Source organism: Balaenoptera physalus (genome assembly GCF_965194825.1).
Source record: "Balaenoptera physalus genome assembly, chromosome: 3".
NCBI classification, from domain to species: Eukaryota; Metazoa; Chordata; class Mammalia; order Artiodactyla; family Balaenopteridae; genus Balaenoptera; species Balaenoptera physalus.
This window is the reverse complement of record NC_138890.1, coordinates 68,035,171-68,060,872: the sequence shown is the minus strand read 5'-3', so window position 1 is coordinate 68,060,872 and position 25,702 is coordinate 68,035,171. Positions and strand designations below refer to the sequence as shown.

At 38.8% G+C, this 25,702-nt stretch overlaps 1 protein-coding gene across 1 annotated transcript in view; it reads right to left on the bottom strand.

Moving 5' to 3' along the window:
- The window catches only part of MEIKIN (meiotic kinetochore factor), a 158,659-nt gene that overhangs the window by 98,249 nt on the left and 34,708 nt on the right, over positions 1–25,702 (bottom strand). Inside the window, exons 6-8 of the mRNA XM_082457962.1 lie at positions 19,847–19,886; positions 12,025–12,089; positions 3,379–3,449 (exon numbers count right to left, since the gene is read on the bottom strand). Of these exons, the coding sequence (XP_082314088.1) occupies positions 3,379–3,449; positions 12,025–12,089; positions 19,847–19,886 (176 nt within the window). The remainder of the gene's footprint in view (positions 1–3,378; positions 3,450–12,024; positions 12,090–19,846; positions 19,887–25,702) is intronic.

Below are 25,702 nucleotides of genomic sequence, written 5' to 3'. Positions count from 1 at the left end.
TTCTTTATATATTTTATACTTCCTCAATTTCTATAACTCTTTAACCTATTCCAATCTAGTTTCCTTATCCACTAAAATTATTTTGCCAAAGTCATCAATTTCCTTCTTGATCCTAAATGCAATTGACTTTTAAAAAATTAACAAACTTCATATTTTACAGCAGTTTGAGGTTCATAGCAAAACTCAGCTGAATGTACAGAGTTCCCATATACCCCTTTGTGCCCAATCATGCACAACCTCCCCTACTATTGACACACTACACCACAGTGGTACATTTGTTAAGATAGATAAACCTATACTGACATGTTATTTTCCTTCTCCCTGAAGAACTTTAAATAGTTCTTACAAGGCAGGCCTACTGGCAACAAATTCCCTCAATTTTTGTTTGTCTGAGAAAGTATGTATTTCTCCTCCACTTTTGAAGAATAACTTCACAGGTTACTGAATTCTAGTTGGTGGTTGTCTTCTCTCAATACTTTAAATATTTCACTTCACTCTCTTCTTGCTTGAATGGTTTCTGAGGAGAGGTCTGTAAATCTTATCTTTGCTCTTCTATAGGTAAGGTGTTTTTCCTTCTGGCTTCTTTCAAGATATTTTCTTTGTTTGATTTTCTGATGTTCAAATCTGATATTTCTATATGTAGTTTTGGGGGCATTTATCCTGCTTTGTATTCTCTTAATTTCCTGGATCTGTGGTTTAATGTCTGACATTTTAATTTGGGAAAATTTTTAGTCATTATTGTTTCAAATGTTGCTTCTGTTCCTTTCTCTGTTTCTTTCCATCTGGAATTCTAATTATGTATATGTCACACCTTTTGTAGTTGTCCCACAGTTCTTTTTTTTTTTTTTTTTTTTAGTCCTTTTTTCTCTTTGCTTTTCAGTTTGGGAAGTTTCTATTGTCATGTCCTCAAACTCAGATATTATTTCCTCAGCTATGTCTATTCTACTACTGAGTCCATCGAAGGCATTCTTCATTCCTGCTATAGTGTTTTTGATCTCTAGCACTCCTTTGATTATTTCTTAGAATTTCCATCTCTCTGCTTATATTGCATGTTGTCTACTTTTTCCTATAACTGCCTTAGCATATTAATCATATTTATTTTACATTTCTGGTCTGATCATTCTAACACTACCACCACATCTGACTCTGGCTCTGATGCTTATCCAGCCTCTTTAAACAATAATTTTTGCCCTTTAGTTAATGGCTTGTGATTTTTTGCTAAAATGTGGACATGATGGACTGGGTAATAGCAACTGTGGTGAATACGTCTTTAGTAATGCACTGATAAATTGTAGGGATGGGGAAGCATTCTACAGTTCTATGATTAGGTCTCAGTCTTTTATTGAGCCTGTGACCCTGGACTGCAAACATCACTGGTTCTTCTCAGTTTTTTCCCCCCTTGAGTTGAGACAGGATGGCTAGAAAGGACCATCTTGTAGTAATCGGGTACTTCCATTCGCCCATGTGGAAGGCTAGAGGGAGCTGGAATTGAATAATTTCCTTCCTCCACTTGGAAGGGGAGAGCTGGCTGGAATCAGGTACTTCCCCTCCCCAGGTAGGTTAGGCTCTGATAAAACCCCAGCAAGTTAGGCTATTGTAAAACACTTTCTGTTGAGGGCAGGCTTTGTTAAGAAGAACAGAATATTTTGATGTATTTCAAAATGATTCCTTTTCCCTTTCCACTACCAGAAGCATGAGGGTATTCTTCTCCGATATTCACGGTGAGGATCTGGTAGAGTTTCTGCAGGTAAAACTCACAAAAGTGTGGAGGTTCCTCTGATGACTGGGTCCCTCTTGAGTTTTTAACTTTCAGAGTTGTCCACACTGAGCCTTCAGCAATTCATCAATCACACTTTTGGGTTTCCCACCCCAGCACTGGTTCACAGGGAGGTTTCTGTTCATGTGTTTCTGCTCTGGTAAGTCATTATTCTCTGTATCCACCTGTCTGTCTTTCCATATTTTGGTGTAGCAGTTTACTATGTGACCTTACTTACTTCTTTGACAGATCTATAAAGAGTTGCTTATTTTTAAGTTTGTTCAGGTTTCTACTTGTTGTTAGGACAGAGTAGTGACTTCTAAGTTCCTTTCATGTTGGACCAGAAACTGGAAGTCCTCCAATTTTTCAAAATTCTTTATAACACTGGACCTCCAAGCAGCACTCAGCATAGTTGGCCACTCTCCCTTTTAGGAGCAAAAGCTCTCCTCCTTTACCTTCTATGATACCATATGCTGTTTATTTTCCCCGTTCTCTCTGCCCACTTTTCCTTTTCCATGTGACTGTAGAGTTTTTCAAGAATTGATCCTGGACCCCCTTTTCTTCCTTACTCTCTAGATACTCTTTCCCAGGTGATTTCACCCATTACCATGAATTTTAAAATATCTATAATATTGTATACTCCTGTTCTGTTTTCCTGACCTGGAAACTTACAGCCAATGACCCTTCCAACATTTTTATCTTTATGTGCCTTCAGATCTCCTGCCTTACCTATCACATTATACAGCACCTTTATCCATCAAAGCTGCTTAAGACACAAACCTAGAAGCTTTTATTGACACCTCTCACTCTTTCATCCTCTATGTCCAATCCATAAACTCTATAGGCAAAATTATCTTCAATCCACGCATATTTTTCCATCTCTCCTACAAAACATCCTAGTTAAAGCCACCACAGTCTCCCAACAAAAATCTTTGCAACTTTCTATTAATGAATCTTCCTGCTGACACTCTTGCCCTCTTTCAATTTGCTCCCCAAAGTATATAGTGACCATACGGTATAGTGGAAAAAGTACAGGTTTTAGATTGAGAAAGACTTGTCACAAGCTCCTCAAGCATATTGGTTAATATCTAAACCTCATTTTTCTCAGCTATAAAATAGCTAAAAAATAAAACAAATGAAAAACTTACCTGATAGGAATGCTATAAAAAACATATAATTAATGAAAAGCGCTTAGAATAATACTTTACACTGAGTAGCCACTCAGATAGTAGCTCCTGTTATATACAAAATCAAGTCTGAATTCCTCCCCAAAGACCTCTAGATTCCAGGCCTAATGTACTGATTTACAGTTCCTTAGCATAGAACACTGTTCTGGCTACAAAGCAAATGTGATATTTTCACTTTAAATTAATTATTAATAGACATCCAATTTAAGGAAATTGGAAAAATTTTTAAGTTTTAATCCTCTTTCATTAACTTTATATAGAGTATATATTCATGCAACAATAATGCAATCTAATTGCTAAGCTCCATAAATGTTTTCCATTATTGGCTTAAATAGCTGAAAAATAATTCCTATAAAAGTGTTGTTTAAAAGAAAATAGCATGTCCCATATTAATGAAATTTATGGTTTACAAGGTTATTCTGCTTCAATACTTGCTTTTTTCTTTGTTTTTTGAGGGGTTGAAGGGTAATTTTTCTCAGCAAGTAAAACTCCACAAGATGCATTATCTATAATAAAAATATACTTTAGTATTTTAATTATTTAACCTGTCATTAACTCTAAGTACAGAAAAGAGAACTCAAATTTGAGGAAAAAATGGATTTTAATGACTATGATTTTGTAATAGTTTTAGAAGAAAAACTTAATGTATGTTGAACAACCTGACTTGCTACAGATAGGAGAAAGAATTCTTAAAAATACCTTTATCTCAAGAGCTCCAGGTTTCACAGGAGTAAATAAACTGTATATAAAATATTTACTTTTCAATTAGTAGAGAAAGTTGCATGTGATTAGAATTCTTCATTAATTATCCTTCCATTTCTACTATCCTGTATTTTCAGTCTATCCCTTTCTACTCCAACTTTTCTACCAGCATTTAAAACATACTCAGGCCTCTTTCATCTTACCAAAAACTTTATTTGTACCCCAAACCCTTTCCTGCTACATAGATCCCAATAGCCTTCCAAATCACCTCCCCTTGCAGTCCACTATCCACACTGTATACCTAAAATACAAATCTAATATCATCTGCTTAACACTCTTTAAAGGCTTTCCACTGCCCTCAAGTTAAAACTTAAGCTCCTTAAATTGGCATACAAGATCCTATTTTTATAATCCCTGTATCGCTTACATATTTCCAGCCTCATTGCTGAGATTAAACATAGGATGCCCACTTAAATGTGAATTTCAGATGAATTACAAATTCTTTTTAGTTTAAGTATTTTCTGTGTAATAGTACAGCCTAGGCAATGTTTATGACATAATTATATTAAAAAATTATTTGCTGCTTTTCTGAATTCTAATTTCACTGGGCATTGTGTATCTTTATTTGCTAAATCTGGCAAACTTTGAGGCTAATCATTCCTCTCATCTTCATCTCCCAATGTAGAGAGAAGCTGTAGGTTTGAGAGTTCTGTAAAAGATAAAATTAGTACTAAGATTTGGTAATAGATTAGAGACAGAAATGACAAACAGGAAGGTGTTGAGGATGATCCCATGCTTTGGTTTATTAAGCTACATTTGTTGAGATGGAGGACACTGGAGGAGGAAGACTAGGTTAGGTCTTGGTTTTAACAATTCTCAGTCATCAACCCTTCTTTTATTTGATCTCTTGGAAACTTTTGTTATAGCTGTTTCTAAATGTTGAAGTGTTCCATTTACATTCTTTTTATATGTCTCTTTTCTATTTCTTTTCCCTTCCTAAGTGACTCACCTACTCTAACGGCTTCAAAACATCTATACCTGACTCTAAATATTTATCTGCAGCCCCAGTCTCTGCCCTGAACTCTGGACTCTTGTGTCACAAACTGCTTTCACGACATCTCCAGCTGAAGGTTAAAAAGCCTCTTAATGTTTTAATATTTTCTTAAGGTACTCCATATGTACAGTAATGGGAACAAATTTTATATTTACATGTATTCGTCCATATAATTATCACCCAGATCAAGACATAAAATATTTCCAACCAGAAATTTCCTATATGTTTTTTCCCAGTCAGCACCCCCTTTTTAAAGATTACCACTATTCTGACTTCTGTCAGCCAGAATAAGTCTTGTCTGTTCTTGAACTTCATATATATGTATAAAATAAATGAGTATATACCTGTTTGTGTTTGCATTCTTTCATGTAACATTATGTACATGAGCTGACAAATCAAATTTAATATGTGCAAACCAAAGACTCTTAATTATTTTCCTAACTTGCTCTGACCTACAATGTTCCTATCTCAAGAAATGATACCACCATTCATCTAGTTGCTCAAACCAATAATTTAAGAGTCATTCTTGACTTTTCTCTTACCCAACAACCAGCCTAATCAGAAAATCCTGGCCCACCCGCCTTTAAAATATATTCCAAATCAGACCACTGTTATCAATTTGGTCTCAAACACCATTATCTGACCATTGCAATAGTTTATTTGACAAGGTTTTCTTGCTTCCACTCTTACCCCTTAGTCTATTATCCACATAGTAGCCAGAGTGATAATTCTAAAATATGTACCTGATCATGTCATTCCTCTGCTCTAAGATGCACTTATCAACACATTTAGAAAAAAATCCCTACTCTTTGAGATGGCATATGAGACTACATTATACCACTTGTTCACCAACTACAATTTCAACCATGCATTTTTATTTCCTCATCTTGCTCCAGTCACACTAACCTCTTTTCTCTTCTTCCAACATGCTAAATATTCCCATCTCATGGCCTTTTCACTTGTGATTCCCTTATGCTTGGCATGCTCTGCCATCAGATTTTCACATGGCCCACTCTCTCACTTCATTCAAGCTCTGTCCGGATGTGAACTCCTCAGAGAGGCCTATCCTGATTAGCCTGTCTAAAACAGCATTCCTAGTCACACACTCTGTTTTTACCCTTCTTTATTTTCCCTCATTACTCTTACTTTTGGCATTGTGATATATGTATTTGTTTATCTGTTTTTATCTGTTTATTTTCTTTCTTTCTCCACTATAACATAAACTCTGTTAGGGCAAGAAATTTGTCATGTTCCCCAGCAACTAAAACAGTTTGTGTTACACTGTAGGTGCTTAATAAATATTCGTTGAATGAGTGGAATTAACGAATGATGAGATAAGGTGTCTCTGAAACATCCAAGCGGAGATGTCCAGAAGGCAGCTACATATAAGGGTTTTACCTCAGAGGAGAGTCTAGAATGGAAAGTCTGGAAGCCCTGCCTTTTATAGGACACTTATACATATCAGGGGGTAGACTGAACAGAGATTAAAATCTAGGAATCAGCCTTTAAGAACTCCCACATTTAATAGCTAATAGCAGTAGATAAGATTGCAAAGAAGACTGAACAGGAGATGTCTGAAAAGTAATTTCTTGTTTGTTTGTTTTTATTACTAGGTTATGAACCCTTGAGGGCAGGAATATAGCCATTTCTTGGTTTCCTAACACTTAGTAAAGAGCCTGACAAACAACTGGAACAAACTTGGATTTGCTGAATTAAGGAATGTGTAAAAAATAATGCTAGAGCAAGATGTAATTCATTTAATTTGAAATTTTAAGTCAATCAACCACATAAAAGTAAGAATACACAAGCATACATAATTACAGAATCAATATTCTGCCTTACTACAAGGCTTTATAAATAATATTTTCCACAGCCAAAATCTGGCAAGAACTAGATAAAATCATGATTGTTTTTGATACCCTTACCAACTTTCCCTTTCATATCTTTCTTCCCTTGTACACAAGTTCCTTAATTGTGATCTATAAAGCAAATCTTCCTTCTAATGCTCACCCTCCAAGGTAGTAGGTGCCACTCTTTCCAAGGATGTGTCCTTTTACAAGTTTAGTTTTTACCACTAGATTCATTTCCCTTACAACAGAAACCATCTTAAGCATTTTTATACCCACACTTCCTAACATAATACCTGGCATTTTCTAAATGCTCATTAAGACAACTGCTTAAAGTGAAGACAACACCAAAAAACTCCTTTTTTCAGTTCATACAAACATTTATATCCATCAGGAGCAAAGCAAGCAATTCTTTAAATTAATCCCCAAACAGATGCTATAAAACTTGTTGCAGGAAATAAAGAAAATAGAAATCTGAAATACAATAGATGTTAATAAGGTTGTAAAGGTCTTGCTAAGTTTATTTTAATAGTAAACTAAATAACAGAGGGCCCAAAATGCGAGGCACTTTGTTGATTCTTTTATTTTTCAACCATCACACATAACTCCAGTGCATCTGTTTACTGATTATCTTCCTCTCCTATGACTGAAATTTACAAGGTTAGGGAAAATACATCACTCCCTATCAGTATATATAGTAATGCCTAGTACAGAATACATACTCAGTAAATATTTATTCAATGAATTAATGATGGGTGCTGTGGGAATAGTTAAGACCTAACCTCACATATCTTCATTTCTTAAATACAACCACACTAAAAAGCACTCAATTTCTTGGGCTACCAGTTTTCTTAACATACACTGCAGCACTGTGACAAAAATAAACAGAGGGAGTCAGGGTCAAGATGGTGTACTAGGAGGAAACAAAATTTGCAGCTCCTCACAACTAGGGTACCTAGCAGGCACCGGTGGGGGACCACGGACACCTAAGGGGATGGAGGAATCCCCAGCGACTCATGATCTCTCCTTCTGGCTTGTTCCCCCACCCCACCCCACCTTTTTTTTTTTTCTTTTTTCTGTTGTGGTTTTATTTTACCTTGTTGCAGATGTTTCAATTATAGTTTTATTTTTCCTAATATATTTTTCATCTTTCTAATTTTATTTTGTTTTTTTATTCTTTGATATTGTACTGCTCCCTTTTTTCTCTTTTTCTTCTTCTTATTTTTTTTTTTACCATGCCACGAAGCTTGTGGGATCTTGGTTCCCAAGCTGGAGGTCAGGCCCGAGCTCCTGTGGTGGGAGTTCCAAGTCGAAACCACTGGACTAACAGAGAAACCTCAAATCCCAGGGAATATCAATCAGAGTGAGGCCTCCCAGAGATCCTCATCTCAGCACCAAGACCCAGCTCTATCCAACTGCCTGCAAACTCCAGTTCTGGACGTCTCAGGCCAAACAACAAGTAAGACAGGAATACAGCATCACACATCAAAAAAAAAAAAAAAATGAAGCAACAAAAAAATATGTTACAGACAAAGGAGCAAGGTAAAAACCTACAAGGCCAAATAAATGAAGGCGAAATAGGCAACCTACCAGAAAAAGAATTCAGAGTAATGACAGTAAAGATGACCCAAAATCTCGGACACAGAATGGAGAAAATACAAGAAACATTTAACAAGGATCTAGAAGAACTAAAGAGCAAACAAACAGTGATAAAGAACACAATTACTGAAATTAAAAATACTCTAGAAGGAATCAATAACAGAATAACTGAGGGAGAAGAACAGATAAGTGAGCTGGAAGATAATATGGTGGAAATAACTGCCAGGGAGCAGAATAAAGAAAAAAGAATGAAAAGAATTGAGGACAGTCTCAGAGACCTCTGGGACAACATTAAACACACCAACATTCGAATTATAGGGGTCCCAAAGAAGAAGAGAAAAAAAGGAGCCTGAGAAAATATTTGAAGAGATTATAGTCGAAAACTTTCCTAACATGAGAAAGGAAATAGTTAATCAATTCCAGGAAGTGCAGAGAGTCCCATACAGGATAAATCCAAGGAGAAACACACCAAGACACATATTAATCAAACTATCAAAAATTAAATACAAAGAAAAAATATTAAAAGCAGCAAGGGAAAAACAACAAATAACATACAAGGGAATCCCCATAAAGTTAACAGCTGCTCTTTCAGCGAAACTCTGCAAGCCAGAAGGGAGTGGCAGGACATATTTAAAGTGATGAAAGGGAAAACACTACAACCAAGATTACTCTGCCCAGCAAGGATCTCATTCAGATTTGATGGAGAAATTAAAACCTTTACAGATAAGTGAAAGTTAAGAGAATTCAGCATCACCAAACCAGCTTTACAACAAATGCTGAAGGAACTTCTCTAGGCAGGAAACACAAGAGAAGGAAAAGACCTACAAAAACAAACCCAAAACAATTAACAAAATGGTAATAGGAACATACATTTCGATAATCACCATAAATGCAAATGGATTAAATGCTCCAACCAAAAGACATAGACTGGCTGAATGGATACAGAAACAAGACCGGTATATATGCTGTCTACAAGACCCTCACTTCAGACCTAGGGACACATACAGACTGAAAGTGAGCGGATGGAAAAAGATGTTCCATGCAAATGGAAATTACAAGAAAGCTGGAGTAGCAATTCTCATATCAGACAGAGGAGACCTTAAAATAAAGACTATTACAAGAGACAAAGGAGGACACTACATAATGATCAAGGGATCAATCCAAGAAGAAGATATAACAATTGTAAATATTTATGCACCCAACATAGGAGCACCTCAATACATAAGGCAAATGCTAACAGCCATAAAAGGGGAAATTGACAATAACACAATCATAGTAGGGGACTTTAACACCCCACTTTCACCAATGGACAGATCATCCAAAACGAAAACAAATAAGGAAACACAAGCTTTAAATGATACATTAAACAAGATGGACGTAATTGATATTTATAGGACATTCCATCCAAGCACAACAGAATACACTTTCTTCTCAAGTGCGCATGGAACATTCTCCAGGATAGATCATATCTTGGGTCACAAATTAAGCCTTGGTAAACTAAAGAAAATTGAAATTGTATCAAGTATCTTTTCCGACCACAATGCTATGAGACTACATATCTATTACAGGAAAAAACCTGTAAAAAATACAAACACATGGAGGCTAAACAATACACTACTAAATAACCAAGAGATCACTGAAGAAATCAAAGGGGAAATCAAAAAATACCTAGAAACAAATGACAATGAAAACACGATGACCCAAAACCTATGGGATGCAGCAAAAGCAATTCTAAGAGGGAAGTTCCTAGCAATAAAATCCTACCTCAAAAAACAAGAAAAATCTCAAACAACCTAACCTTACACCTAAAGCAGTTAGAGAAAGAAGAACAAAAAAACCCCAAAGTTAGCAGAAGGAAAGAAATCATAAAGGTCAGATCAGAAATAAATGAAAAAGAAATGAAGGGAACAATAGCAAAGATCATTTACCATTGCAACAAAAAGAATAAAATACCTAGGAATAAACCCACCTAAGGAGAAAAAAGACCTGTATGCAGAAAACTATAAGACACTGATGAAAGAAATTAAAGATGATACAAACAGATGGAGAGATATAGCATGTTCTTGGATTGGAAGAATCAACATTGTGACAATGACTATACTACCCAAAGCAATCTACAGATTCAGTGCAATCCCTATCAAACTACCACTGGCATTTTTCACAGAACTAGAACAAAAAATTGCACAATTTGTATGGAAACACAAAAGACCCCGAATAGCCAAAACAATCTTGAGAAAGAAAAACAGAGCTGGACGAATCAGGCTCCCAGACTTCAGACTATACTACAAAGCTACAGTAATCAAGACCGTATGGTACAGGCACAAAAACAGAAATAAAGATCAATGGAACAAGATAGAAAGCCCAGAGATAAACCCACGCACACACGATCACCTTATCTTTGATAAAGGAGGCATGAGTATACAATGGACAAAAGACAGCCTCTTCAATAAGTGGTGCTGGGAAAACTGGACAGCTACATGTAAAAGAATGAAACTAGAACACTCCCTAACACCATACACAAAAATAAACTCCAAATGGATTAAAGACCTAAATGTAAGGCCAGACACTATAAAACTCTTAGAGGAAAACATAGGCAGAACACTCTATGACATAAATCACAACAAGATCCTTTTTGACCCACCTCCTAGAGAAATGCAAATAAAAACAAAAATAAACAAATGGGACCTAATGAAACTTAAAAGCTTTTGCACAGTAAAGGAAACCATAAACATGACTCAAAGACAACCCTCAGATGGGAGAAAATATTTGCAAACGAAGCAACTGACAAAGGATTAATCTCAAAATACACAACAGCTAATGCAGCTCAATATCAAAAACAAAAGAACCCAATCCAAAAATGGGCAGAAGACCTAAATAGACATTTCTCTAAAGCAGATATACAGATTGCCAACAAACATATGAAAAGATGCTCAACATCACCAATCATTAGAGAAATGCAAATCAAAACTACAATGAGGTATCACCTCACACCAGTCAGAATGGCCATCAACAAAAAATCTACAAACAATAAATGCTAGAGAGGGTGTGGAGAAAAGGGAACCCTCCTGCACTGTTGGTGGGAATGTAAATTGATACAGCCACTATGGAGAACAGTATGGAGGTTCCTTAAAAAGCTAAAAATAGAACTACCATATGACCCAGCAATCCCACTACTGGGCATATACCCTGAGAAAACCATAATTCAGAAAGAGTCATGTACCACAATGCTCATTGCAGCTGTATTTACAATAATAGCCAGGACATGGAAGCAACCTAAGTGTCCAACGACAGATGAATGGATAAAGAAGATGTGGCACATATATACAATGGAATATTACTCAGCCATAAAAAGAAATGAAATTGAGTTATTTGTAGTGAGGTGGATGGACCTAGAGTCTGTCATACAGAGTGAAGTAAGTCAGAAAGAGAAAAACAAATACCGTATGCTAACACATATATATGGATTCTAAAAAAAAATGGTTCTGATGAACCTAGGGGCAGGACAGGCATAAAGACACAGACGTAGAGAATGGACTTGAGGAATGGGGAGGGGGAAGGGTAAGCAGGGACGAAGTGAGACAGTAGCATTGACATATATACACTACCAAATGTAAAATAGATAGCTACTGGGAAGCAGCTGCATGGCACAGGGAGATCAGCTCGGTGCTTTGCCACCACCTAGAGGGGTCAGATAAGGAGGGTGGGAGGGAGACGCAAGAGGGAGGGGATGTGGCAATACATGTATGCATATAGCTGATTCAGTTTGTTATACAGCAGAAACTAACACAACACTGTAAAGCAATTATACTCCAATAAAGATGTTAAAAATAAATAAATAAATAGAGGATTATAAAAATGATTAGTTTCATTACTAATTACCTGATTCTGAATTTGAAGTACTCTTCGGCTTTGGAGAAATACTTTGGTCTGCTAACATCATCATGCTAGAATAAGAACAAATTAATGGGCTTCTTTTACTCTTTCAGTAACTTTTGAGAATACTCAAATAATACTTAAAGACATTTCTATGCAATCAATTATCCTATAGAAAAAATAAAGCTAGTTAGAAAAAATGCTAACATATCTATATGAACAAATAGTTTCATAATAAAGGGCAATATACTTATACATTCATCAGTGTGAGACAATATGTGTAGAGGACAAAGCATAGTATTTAGAATCAGACAGACCTTGATTTAAAGCTCAGTTCTGCTACTTACACTTCAGTGGCCTTGGGAAAGTTACTTTACCTGTCTTGAGTCTTAATTATCTCATTTATGGAAAGGAATAGCAATCTTGTTTTCCAGGATTCTTTTTTTTTTTTTTTAAGAAATGATATCTCATTACCTTTTTAAAGAAAATATTTTTAAATTTATTCATTTATTTTGGCTGTGCTGGGTTTTAGTTGCGGCATGCAGGATCTTCTTTGTGGCATGCAGGATCTTGTTTTTTAGTTGCAGCATGTGGACTTCTTAGTTGAGGCATGCAGACTCTTAGTTGCAGCATGACTCCTAGTTGTGGCATACATGTGGGATCTAGTTCCCCAACCAGGTATTGAACCTGGGCCCCCTGTACTGGGAGCATGGAGTCTTACCCACTGGACCACCTGGAAAGTCTCTTGTTTTCCAGGATTCTTGTGGTAAGGATCTCAAGTAACATTAGAGATAATACTTTAAAAAAATTAATATTCTTGTCTATTTTATACTTTCACAAATGAGACTGCCCCCAATCCTATCCAAATGTGTAAAAGAGGATTAGCTATTACAAGAGGAATACAAAAGAATCAAAGCTCAGCCTCTGACCACCAAAGTGGAATTTCTGAGTCCCCAGCAAGAGAGTGGAGTTGAAAACTAAATGTGAGAAGATGATTTTTAAATTCCTATTACTGCTTTAGTGAAAAGTTGAACTCAGTAAGCAAAAAAGTATTTTATTCCTTCACATTTCCCCTTTAAATTCAACCTGTTAAAAACTATAATTCAGAAAGACACATGCACCCCCATGTTCATAGCAGCACTATTCACAATAGCCAAGACATGGAAACAACCTAAATGTCCATCAGTAGATGAACAGATAAATAAGATGTGGTACACATATACAATGGAATACTACTCAGTCATAAAAAAGAACAAAATAATGCTATTTGCAGCAACATGGATGCAACTAGAGATTATCATGCTAAGTGAAGTAAGTCAGAAAGAGAAAGACAAATACCATATTATATCACTTATACATGGAATCTAAAATATGACACAAATGAACCTATCTATGAAACAGAAACAGAATGACAGACATAGAGAACAGACTGGTGGTTGCCAAGGGGGAGAGGATTGGGGGAGGGATGGAGTGGGAGGTTGGGGTTAGCAGACGTAAGCTTTTATATATAGAATGTATAAACAACAAGGTCCTACTGTATAGCACAGAGAACTATATTCAATATCCTATGATAAACCGTAATGGAAGAGAATATTTTAAAAAGAATGTATATATATGTACAACAGAATCACTTTGCTGCACAGCAGAAATTAACACAACATTGTAAATCAACTATACTTCAATAAAAAATATTGGAAAAAAAGAATCAGATACAAAAAAATAAATTCATCCTGTCAAAATAGTGCTTTCTTGCCCCTTTCACGTGTATTCTGTTGCTTTTGTGGTATTCTCTGGCCAATAAATAGTCATTTTTAGGTAATAAAAAGCCCAGCATAATATCACAACACTAAACTCTTATTATCCAACTTAAACCTCTTCCTTTTCCCAACTTAGGTCTGATTTAGACTCATAACCTGCAGTGAGGAAAGCAACCATTGCTGTTTTTTTTCTCTATTTCTTGCTCTTTTTCCTTCCCCATTTGTTAACTACTCTTTAGGATCCTTTGGCATTGGAGTAGCAGGAAGGAACTGTGGGAAAGGTCTTTCCTGATTTTAACTGATACTATTATAATATGTCCTTGGTGCCCTTTGGGCATGACAGATAACCAAATGCTGACTCTTTCAAACCTGAAGTAGTTTTTTTTAAATAAATTTATTTATTTTATTTTTGGCTGCGTTGGGTCTTTGTTGCTGTGCGTGGGCTTTCTCTAGTTGCAGCGAGTGGGGGCTACTCTTCGTTGCAGTGCGTGGGCCTCTCACTGCGGTGGCTTCTCTTGTTGCGGAGCACAGGCTCTAGGCGCACAGGCTTCAGTAGTTGTGGCTCGCAGGCTCTAGAGCGCGGGCTCAGTAATTGTGGCGCACGGGCCTAGTTGCTCCGCGGCATGAGGGATCTTCCTGGACCAGGGCTCAAACCTGTGTCCCCTGCATTGGCAGGTGGATTCTTAACCATTGTGCCACCAGGGAAGCCCAAACCTGAAGTATTTTGAAGGGTTTGGTGATAAGATTTCCCTATCTCCGGGGCTCTCTCACTTGCTCTTTATGATGTCCTCAGCTTTTGCATTTGATGGTAGAATTTCCAGTCTCTTTCAGTCAAGTTTATTTTGTCCTTTCCAGGAAGTCGTATTGGGCATGATCCCTTTCAAGATGATCCCTTCTGTGGGATCTATGTCTGACGTCTGGGCAATATGCACAAATCTTTGCTGTGCCAAACTCTGAAAGTATTTCTAGTGTCCTCTTTATCAGCCATTCCAAAGCATCTAACAGGCCTTCTTGCTTTTAGCTTTACCAGGTGTGAGTCAGAAACCAAATTCCAGGGAACATATGTTGAACTTTCCAAATGGATCTCTGGGAGCTTCTCTCTTGTGTTGAGGTGAGGGAGAAGTTTCCCCCTCTCCTTGCATATGACACCAATAACTCTTATCAAAGAAATAAACATTCTTGATCATTTCATCCTCTCAGTGCATTCTTTGTCTTTTCTTAAATAGCTTAGAGATTGGTGATGGTCTAATGTTGAAAGAATTAGGTTTTGATCTCACTTATTACAAATTCTACATAGATGGTTCTACACAGAATAGGTGATGGGGTAGTTGTCATTTTTATTTTGTTCTCATCTATTAAGGTCACTGTCCAAACTCTAAGACTACATGAAAGCACATTTAACATCCTGCTACATTCTTCAAGGTCCTATTAACATATATAGATTAAGGCTTGTGGACAGAACCACAGAGTTTTACATGAACTACAGAGTTTTACTATAAGAACTCATGTGACCTAAGATAGATCCCCCCTCTACACCTTCCAGCCTAAAGGTTTATTGGAAAGATAAAGGGGACAGAGGCTTAGGAAACAAGCAGTTAAACAATGGGGACTGACTTCTCTCCTTCAAGCCCAAAATCTGGAGGTGGGGGTAATAGGTGTGATGATAACATTAGAAGAGGTGAAGAGAAAGCCCGAAGTAGAGGGCATGTGCCAAACTCCCTGTTTAGAACTCTAGGAGAAAACATCCACACAAGGTGGAAACTCAACATAAAAATAAGAGCTTGGGATACTCAGGCAGAGAGGAGGCCTCAGCCCTCCTAAGAGTCCCTCAACTCCTGTATACTGTAAACTAGTTCTCAAGGTTCCACATCCCAAAGGCAATGCAGAGAAGGTGGTCAAATTTAGAACCAAAATACCTGGCATAGGGCTGTCGTGTCTAGGTGAGTTTACCACAAAGGTTGTAGAAAGGCAACTAAGTCAAAGTCTGGATGGAGGACTTCAATGAGACTTAAGGGGTTTGGGGCGGCAATAAAGCTAAGGTGAGGAAAAATCAGCAATGGAGGACTTCAGGCCCAAAATACGGCTGTAAGTTCATCAATGACTTTATCAGTAGAGTCCAGCCCAGGTATGAACTAGTCTTGAAACCTGCAGCACAAATTAGTAAAAATTCAGAGACAACCTGTGGATCCCAGACACCCTCAAGACCCAACTTCACCCCTCCCCCACCTCTGGCCTATACACCTATATTTAGGGTGACGATTTGTCCAAACTGGGACCTTTCTGAGAGTAAAAGGGAGCTCTATAAAAGATTATGTGAGAACAGCAGGCACATACTGGGACTGTCCCAGGCAAATCAAGAGGTATGATCATCCTCAGGAATATGGAGTGCGAGAAAATCTGAAAGACTCAGCTTCTACCCAAAAGAGACTTTTACCTGGAAGTAACTGGATGGCATTAATAACTTTAACTCATCATTTCCCTGCTAAACAGGGAAGAAAGGTGATCAAAGCCCGTGAGAAGTTTATATCAGTTATTTAAAAAAATAAATCAATAAAGCTATATTTTCTTAATAATTTAGCCTTAGAATTTTCGCTGTTGCTCACCAAGGAAGAATAATTCACCCAAGAATAATAGTCATTGATTTTCTTTTCTTCAGAAATGTCTCATCATTTAGATGCAAGCATAACTATAAGGAGCCCATCACACTAAAACTATTCTTTTCTCACTCTACACACTTTCCCAAGGGAACAACTATGCTTTCAGCCCAGAACCTTTCCCTTGCTTTCCAGGCTGGGACATGCAAATGCCTGCTAGATATCTCCACTTCAAAGTGCTGTAGGTATTTCAGTGTTTTCCAGACCTGTCACTCCAACACACTCTTGCTTTTCTATTTGTGTTCCTTCACATAGTGAATGAGTCATCATTCGTCCTATTTCCTAAGTCAGAGGGCTGAGGGTCATCACGGACTCTATCTTCCTCTCTTAAACAACCAATCATTAACAACAGTGGATTATCACTCTTGAATTGTTCTCAAGTTTTCCTTCTAAGCAATCCTTGCCACTAAAGTTCAGGTCCTAATCATGCCTCACTTGGAATGCCACAATAGTCATCCCTTCAATCTAATCACTCCTAATCCACTTTCTTCTTTGCTGAAAGAGTGATTGCACAAGACAGAAATATGATGCATATGTTTGTGAAGAGGTAGGATGATTGGCAAGAATTTTGGTTGGGTAATTAAAAATTCCACATAAATTTTCGCTCAGCAGTTTATCAGTCCTTGCAACACAAAGTACCAATACTATAGATCCTCATCAAAGAAGACCACATTGTACTGTCCACCATTTAATTCTGGTAAAAAAAAAAATCTGGTTATATCTATATCGCCTATTAAAAATTATATCTCCTTGGTTTCCTTGGTCCTAACTTTGTCTTTTTTAACAGATTTATTGATATAATTCACATACCATATAATTTACCAATTTAGAGTGTGTAATTCAATGGTTTTTAGTATATTCAGAGAGTTGTGCAACCACCATCACAGTCAATTTTAGAACATTTTCATCACCCCAAAAAGAAACCCTGTACCCACTAGCAGTCAATTCTCATTTCTTCCCAAACCTCCCAGTCTTAGGCAATCATTAATCTGCTTTCTGCCTCTATAGATTTGTCTATTCTTGCTATCTTATATGAATGAAACCATAAAATACGTGGTCTTGTATGACTGGCTTCTTTCAGTTAGCATAATATTTACAGGGTTCACCCATGTTGTAGTGCATATCAGAATTTCACTTCTTTGTGCTGTTGAATAACATCCCATTACGGATATACCATATTTTATTTATCTATTCATCAGTAGATGGATATTTGGATTGTTTCTACTTTTTGGCTGTTATGAATAAACTTGCTGTGAACATTCATGTACAAGTTTTTGTGTACACATAGTTTTCATTTCTCTCAGGTATGCAAAGCTAGGACTGAATTGCTGGGTCACATGTAACATTTGGAGGAACTGCCAAACTATTTTCCAAAGCACCTTCACTATTTAAAATTCTCATCAGCCATGTATGAGAGTTCCAACTTCTCCACATCCAAGACAATACTTGTTATCTGTCTCTTTGATTATAACCATCCCAGGGCGTGTGAAGTGGTATCTCAATGAAGTTGATTTGCATTTCCCGAATGGATAATGATATTCAGTATCTTTTCATGTGCTTATTGGCCATCTGTTTATCTTCTATGGAGAAATACCTGTTCAGATGCTTTGTCCATTTTTAAATCAGATTATTTGTCCTTTTATTGTTGAGTTGTAAGAGTTCTTTACATACTCTGCATACAATTCCCTTATTAGATATATGATTTGCAAATATTTTCTCCCATTGTGTATACTGTCTTTCCACTTTCTTGATGGTGTCTCCTGACTTTGTTTTTAAATTTGTATGAATTTTGTGTAAGTTCTTTCAACCTTTGAAGATTAGGTGTTAAAAAAATCATTATATGGGGCTTTCCTGGTGGTTCACCGGTTGGGAATCTGCCTGCCAATGCAGGGGACACGGGTTCGAGCCCTGGTCTGGGAAGATCCCACATGCCACGGAGCAACTAAGCCCGTGTGCCGTAACTACTGAGCCTGCGCTCTAGAGCCCATGAGCCATAACTACTGAGCCTGCGCTCTAGAGCCCGTGAGCCACAACTACTGAGCCCAGATGCCACAACTACTGAAGCCCACGCGCCTAGAGCCCGTGCTCTGCAACAAGAGAAGCCACTGCAATGAGAAGCCTGCGCACAAGGAGGAGTAGCCCCCACTCACCGCAACTAGAGAAAGCCTGCGCACAGCGACAAAGACCCAACGCAGCCAAAAATAAATAAATAAATATTTTAAAAAATCATTATATTTTACAGTCCTACTGAAAATCTTTCATAGGCTCTCATCATATTCAGGAAAAAATAAAAATACCAGCTCTTAAGGTATTCATGATCCAGAATGTGACCACCTCCTTGAACATCTCTCTCACATACCTTACCCTTCAGTCTACATGCCCTAAGCCCAACTCATCTGCCCCTGGTAATATGTTTCTCCTCAGTCTTCCCCATCTTAATAAATGGCAACTCCATCCTTCCAGTTGCTCAAGCCAAAACCATGGTGTTAGCCTTGACTGCTTTCATACTTCACCACTCAGTCCTTCAGTGGATCCTCTTAGTTCTGCTTTCAAAATATATCCAAAATCCTACCTCTCACTATCTCCCCTCTTGCCACTCTGGTCCATACTCCCAATATTTCTTGCCCAGATTAGGGCAGTAGTCTCCTAACTATAATTTCCCTAATTCTTTGCCTCATCATAGTCTATTCTCAACACAGCAGCTAGCATGATTCTTTTAAAACATAAGTCGTATCATATCATCCTTCAAAACCCTTCAAAGGCCTTCCAATTCACTTATATTTGACTAAAATGCCTTATATGATCTGGCCTCTTGCTTCTTCTCTCACTTTATCTCTTACCTCACTCCTCCTCCTTCACTTCACACCAGGAGCCCAGGCCTTCTTGCTTCAGGGCATGGCTTCAGCTATTCCCTCTACCTGGAATGCTCTTTTCTCCAATGAGTTACACAGCTTGCTCTGTCTCCTTCTTTAGGTCTCTGCTCAAATGCTGCCTTTTCAATGGTGAGTCTCAGACCACACTACTTAAAAGAGCAAATCTCTATCCCAATACTCTCTAGTCCCCTATTTTGTTTTATTTTTCTCCATAGCATTCATTACCATATAGCATGGTATAAATTTACTTGCTTATTTATTTATTGTCCATCTCCTCCAACTAGAATGTGGACTCAAAGAAGGCAGAGATTTTGTTTTTAATCAATTTTGTTCACTACAGCAATTAGATAGATAGACAGACAGACAGATGGATAGATAGCAAATACACCTCCAGCAATCAGAACAGTTCTCGTATACAGTGAGTCCTCAACAAATATTGAATAAACAAACACCTGAATTTGTGGGTTACCAATCATACTTGCTGTATAACTATTAGTACACAAACTTTTAAAAGCACAACAACTTTCAAAATGTTAGTTCTTACACTTTTCTATGGCATTTCTGATAGTCTTCTGAAGAGGTACCTAAGAAAGGAAAAAAACAATCTATTAGGAATATAATTCAGGGGAGGGTAACCAAGATGGCAGAATAGGAGAATGTGGAACTCACCTCCCACAGCAAACACATCAAAAATACATATACATGTAGAATAATTCTCATGGAAAACTAACTGGAAACTGGCAGAAAAATTCCTATACAACCAAAGCTGTGAGACAGATCTCCACATAACCAGGTGAGATGGGAAAAAAAGGCATTGGATCAGGACCTGTGCCCCTGGGAGAGATCTGTAAGGAAGAAAAGGTCTACATGGGTGGACACTCGCCCTGGGGAGCAAGCAAGTCAAGCCCAACCTGGGCATCACAGTCCTTGGGTCCTGTGCACAGGAGACAAGCACCCTGGCCTGCTGGGAAATCTGCTGAGACAGACAGAAGGGCTGGAAAAGCCTAGACTCTACCTTAAGGAGTACACACACATTCTGGCTTGCTAACAATCAGGGCAAAGAGAACCTCATGGCACTTCCCAACCCAAAGGGGCAAGTACCCGAGCCCCACTCACTCCACACTATAGCCTGGCGTAGGTTCTGGGCAAAGACTTGATCTAGCTACCCAGAGACAGACCAGGGTGCCCGGGGTGTGATCCGGGTGGAGCTGTGGTGGGTACTGTCAGCGTGCACATAGGGTGGCATCAAAAGAATGTGCAGGGCTTCCCTGGTGGCGCAGTGGTTGAGAATCTGCCTGCCAATGCAGGGGACACGGGTTCGAGCCCTGGTCTGGGAAGATCCCACGTGCCGCGGAGCAACTGGGCCCGTGAGCCACAATTACTGAGCCTGTGCTCCGCAACAAGAGAGGCCGCGATAGTGAGAGGCCTGCGCACCGTGATGAAGAGTGGCCCCCGCTTGCCACAACTAGAGAAAGCCCTTGTACAAGAAACGAAGACCCAACAGAGCCATAAATAAATAAATAAATAAAAATTAAAAAAAAAAAAAGAGTGTGCAGTGGTTAAGCCCTGAACTTTGAGCACATAGGCTCTGGGAAAGGGCTCCATCTAGCTACGCAGAGACCACCCAGAGGGCCTGGAGTGTGATCTGGGTGGAGCCGTGAAGGCCATTGTCAGCACGCTCAGGAATAGGTGGTGGTTTGGCTCCCAATGAGAGTGCCCCGGCTCCACCTATTCCACACCACACCTTAGTGGTAGATCTGGAGCAGGCAGGTCTTGGGAGACGTCTGCCACAGAGGCAGCCCAGATCTCAGGAGGAAGCACAGCCACCTCAGTTCCTATATCCACAATGCCCTGACCGCCAGCCCCAGCCTATGTCACACCACAGCCTTGCACTATATCTGGGACAAATACAACAGAGGAAGGGACGCGAACTCAAGCAGCTTCTGAGCAGAATCACAGATGCCTACTCAGGTGGCACACAGGTCCTCTGTGACCGAACAAGCCTCACTTGCTTTGGGGCAGGGGACAGACTCAAGGGCAACAGAGCCTGATCAGACCCAACCCTCAGAGCTTCTAATCCAACAACTGGGGAGCAGACCTGCCTCTGACAAAGTGGTGACAGCCACAGAGCAGAGAGGAAGCCCTGCCTCACATTCTGCATAGGCTCTAGATACTCTAGCATGAACCACACCCCCTATCAAGGGGATAACAGCCAGCAAAACCTGAGGAAAGACATGGTTGGTGTCTATACCAAAACCAGCCTTTGCACCAAAACATTGGACACACACAGCCTGCACCAGGATGCTCCCACATAAAACCACCCTTTCAAGACCATAGTAGATAACTGTTTCTCTTAAATTAACAGAGACAAAGTTAAGTAAATGAAAAGTCAGAGGAACTACTCCGAATTAAAAGAACAAAGATCCTCTGTAAGAAAAAAACAACGAAACAGAGCTCACCAGTCTACTAGACCTTGAACTCAAAAAGGTGGTAATAAAAAGGCTAACATAATTAAGAAAGATTATTGATAGAAATGCAGATCACTGTAACAAGGAACTAGAAATTATAAAAATGAACCAATCAAAAATGGACAATTCAATTACCAAGATAAAAACCAATCTAGAAGCAATGAATAGCAAACTAAATGACACAGTAGAACAAATAAGTGATCTGGAAGATAGAATAATAGAAATCATCCAATCAGAACAGCAGATCGAAAGACAAATGAATAAAAAAAAATGAAAGCAACATATGAGATGTATGGGATATTATAAAACGTGCCAACCTGCACATAACATGGGTTATAGAGGGAGAAAAAGAGAGATGGATGGAAAATGTATTTGAAGAAATCATGGCTGAAAACTTCCCAAACCTAAAGAAGGAAACAGATATCCAGGTACAGGAAGCACAGAGGGTGCCAAACAAGATGAACCCAAACAGAGCTACACCAAGATATATCATAATTAAAATGGCAAAAGTTAAAGAGAGGATTCTAAAGGCAGCAAGAGAAAAACAGAGTCAGTTACAAGGGAACCCCCATAAAACTATCAGCTGATTTATCTGCAGAAACTTTGCAGGCCATAATGGAGTGGCATGGTATATTCAAAGTCCTGAAAGAGAAAAACCAGCAACCTAGGATACCCTATCAGCAAGATTACCATTTAGAATAGAAGGAAAGATAAAGAATTTCTCAGACAAGCAATACCTAAAAGAATTCAACAGTACTACACTTACCCTAAAAGAAATATTGAAAGGTCTTTTCTAAATAGAGAAGAAGTGGGACTTCCCTGGTGGTGCAGTGGTTAAGAATCTGTCTGCCAATGCAGGGGACACTGGTTAGATCCCTGGTCTGGGAAGATCCCGCATGTCACTGAGCAACTAAGCCCATGCACCACAACTACTGAGCCTGCGCTCTAGAGCCCACAAGCCACAACTCCTGAAGCCTGCGTGCCTAGAGCCCACACTCCAGAACAAGAGAAGCCACTGCAATGAGAAGCCCGTGCACCATAATGAAGAATAGCCCCCACTTGCCGCAACTAGAGAAAGCCCGCACACAGCAACGAAGACCCAACACAGCCAAACATAAATAAATAAATAAATAAATTTATCTTAAAAAATAAAATAAAAATAAATAGAGAAGAAGCAAGGTCTATAGGAATGGGAAAAATCACAATAGGAAAGGCAAATATATAAAAGGATTGATGATCACTTAAATAAGCCAGTACATAGAGTAAACAATCAAAAAAATTGTAAAAATGATTATAACTACAATTAACAGCAAAAGGATAAGCATGAAGATGTAAAATAGGACATCAAAGTCACAAAATGTGGGGGAGGGTAGTATAAAATGTAGAGCTTTTAGTATGTGCTTGAACTTATATGACTATCAGTCTAAAGCAAGCACATATAATTATCGGTCAACATACTTGTAATCCAGGGTACCCACAAATCTAAAACACACAAAAGATACACAAAAACCAAAAAGAAAGGAACTCAAGCATACTGCAAAAGAAAACCATCAAACCACAAAAGGAAAAACAAAAAGAAGAAGAAATAAACATAGAAGAACTACAAAAACAACTGGAAAACAAAACTTAAAATGGCAGTAAGTACATACCTATCAATACTTACTTGAAAGGTCAATGAGACTTTTTTTGGAAGGGAGGAACCAAGATGGCAGAGTAGAAGGACGTGCTCTCACTCCCTCTTACGAGAACACCAGAATCACAACTAGCTGCTGGACAAGCATCGACAGGAAGACACTGGAACTCACCAAAAAAGATACCCCACGTCCAAAGACAAAGGAGAAGCCACAATGAGACGGTAGGAGGGGCACAATCACAGTAAAATCAAATCCCATAACTGCTGGGTGGGTGACTCACAGACTGGAGACCACTTACACCACAGAAGTCCACCCACTGGAGTGAAGGTTCTGAGCCCCATGTCAGGCTTCCCAACCTGGGGGTCGGGCAACGGGATGAGGAATTCCTAGAGAATCAGACTTTGAAGGCTAGTGGGATTTGATTGCAGGACTTCGACAGGATTGGGGGAAACAGAGACTCCACTCTTGGAGGGCACACACAATGTAGTGTGTGCACTGGGACCCAGGGGAAGGAGCAGTGACCCCGGGGAAGACTGAACCAGACCTACCTGCTAGTGTTAGAGGGTCTCCTGCAGAGAGGGTGGTGGCTGTGGCTCACCGTGGGGACAAGGACACTGGCAGCAGAAGTTCTGGGAAGTACTCCTTGACCTGGGCCCTCCCAGAGTCTGACATTAGCCCCAGCAAAGAGCCCAGGTAGGCTCCAGTGTTGGGTTGCCTCAGGCCAAACAACCAACAGGGAGGGAACCCAGCCCCACCCATCAACAGTCAAGTGGATTACAGATTTACTGAGCTCTGCCCACCAGAGCAACACCCAGCTCTACCCACCACCAGTCCCTCCCATCAAGCCTCTCAGATAGCCTCATCCACCAGAGGGCAGAGAGCAGAAGCAAGAAGAACTACAATCCTGCAGCCTGTGGAACAAAAACCACATTCACAGAAAGATAGACAAGATGAAAAGGCAGAGGGCTATGTACCAGATGAAGGAACAAGATAAAACCCCAGAAAAACAACTAAATGAAGTGGAGATAGGCAACCTTCCAGAAAAAGAATTCAGAATAATGATAGTGAAGATGATCCAGGACCTCGGAAAAACAATGGAGGCAAAGATTGAGAAGATGCAAGAAATGTTTAACAAAGACCTAGAAGAATTAAAGAACAAACAAACAGAGATGAACAATACAATGACTTAAATGAAAACTACACTAGAAGGAATCAATAGCAGAATAACTGAGGCAGAAGAACGGATAAGTGACCTGGAAGACAGAATGGTGGGATTCACTGCTGCAGAACAGAATAAAGAAAAAAGAATGAAAAGAAATGAAGACAGCCTAAGAGACCTCTGGGACAACATTAAATGCACCAACATTCGCATTATAGGGGTCCCAGAAGGAGAAGAGAGAGAGAAAGGACCAGACTCAAAATATTTGAAGAGATTATAGTTGAAAACTTCCCTAACATGGGAAAGGAAATAGCCACCCAAGTCCAGGAAGCGCAGCAAGTCCCATAAAGGATAAACCCAAGGAGAAACAGGCCGAGACACATAGTAATGAAATTGGGAAAAATTAAAGACAAAGAAAAATTATTAAAAGCAGCAAGGGAAAAACGACAAATAACACACAAGGGAACTCCCATAGGGTTAACAGCTGATTTCCCAGCAGAAACTCTACAAGCCAGAAGGGAGTAGCATGATATACTTAAAGTGGTGAAAGGGAAGAACCTATAACCAAGATTACTCTACCCAGCAAGGATCTCATTCAGATTCGATGGAGAAATCAAAAGCTTCACAGACAAGCAAAAGCTAAGAGAATTCAGCACCACCAAACCAGCTCTACAACAACTGCTAAAGGAACTTCTCTAAGTGGGAAACACAAGAGAAGAAAAGGACCTACAAAAACAAACCCAAAACAATTAAGAAAATGGTAGTAGAACATACATATGAATAATTACCTTAAACGTGAATGGATTAAATGCTCCAACCAAAAGACACAGGCTCGCTGAATGGATACAAAAACAAGACCCATATATATGCTGTCTACAAGAGACCCACTTCAGACCTAGGGACACATACAGACTGAAAGTGAGGGGATGGAAAAAGATATTCCATGCAAATGGAAATCAAAAGAAAGCTGGAGTAGCAATACTCATATCACATAAAATAGACTTTAAAATAAAGAATGTTACAAGAGACAAGGAAGGACACTACATAATGATCAAGGGATCAATCCAAGAAGAAGAGATAACAATTATAAATATATATGCACCCAACATAGGAGCACCTCAATACATAAGGCAACTGCT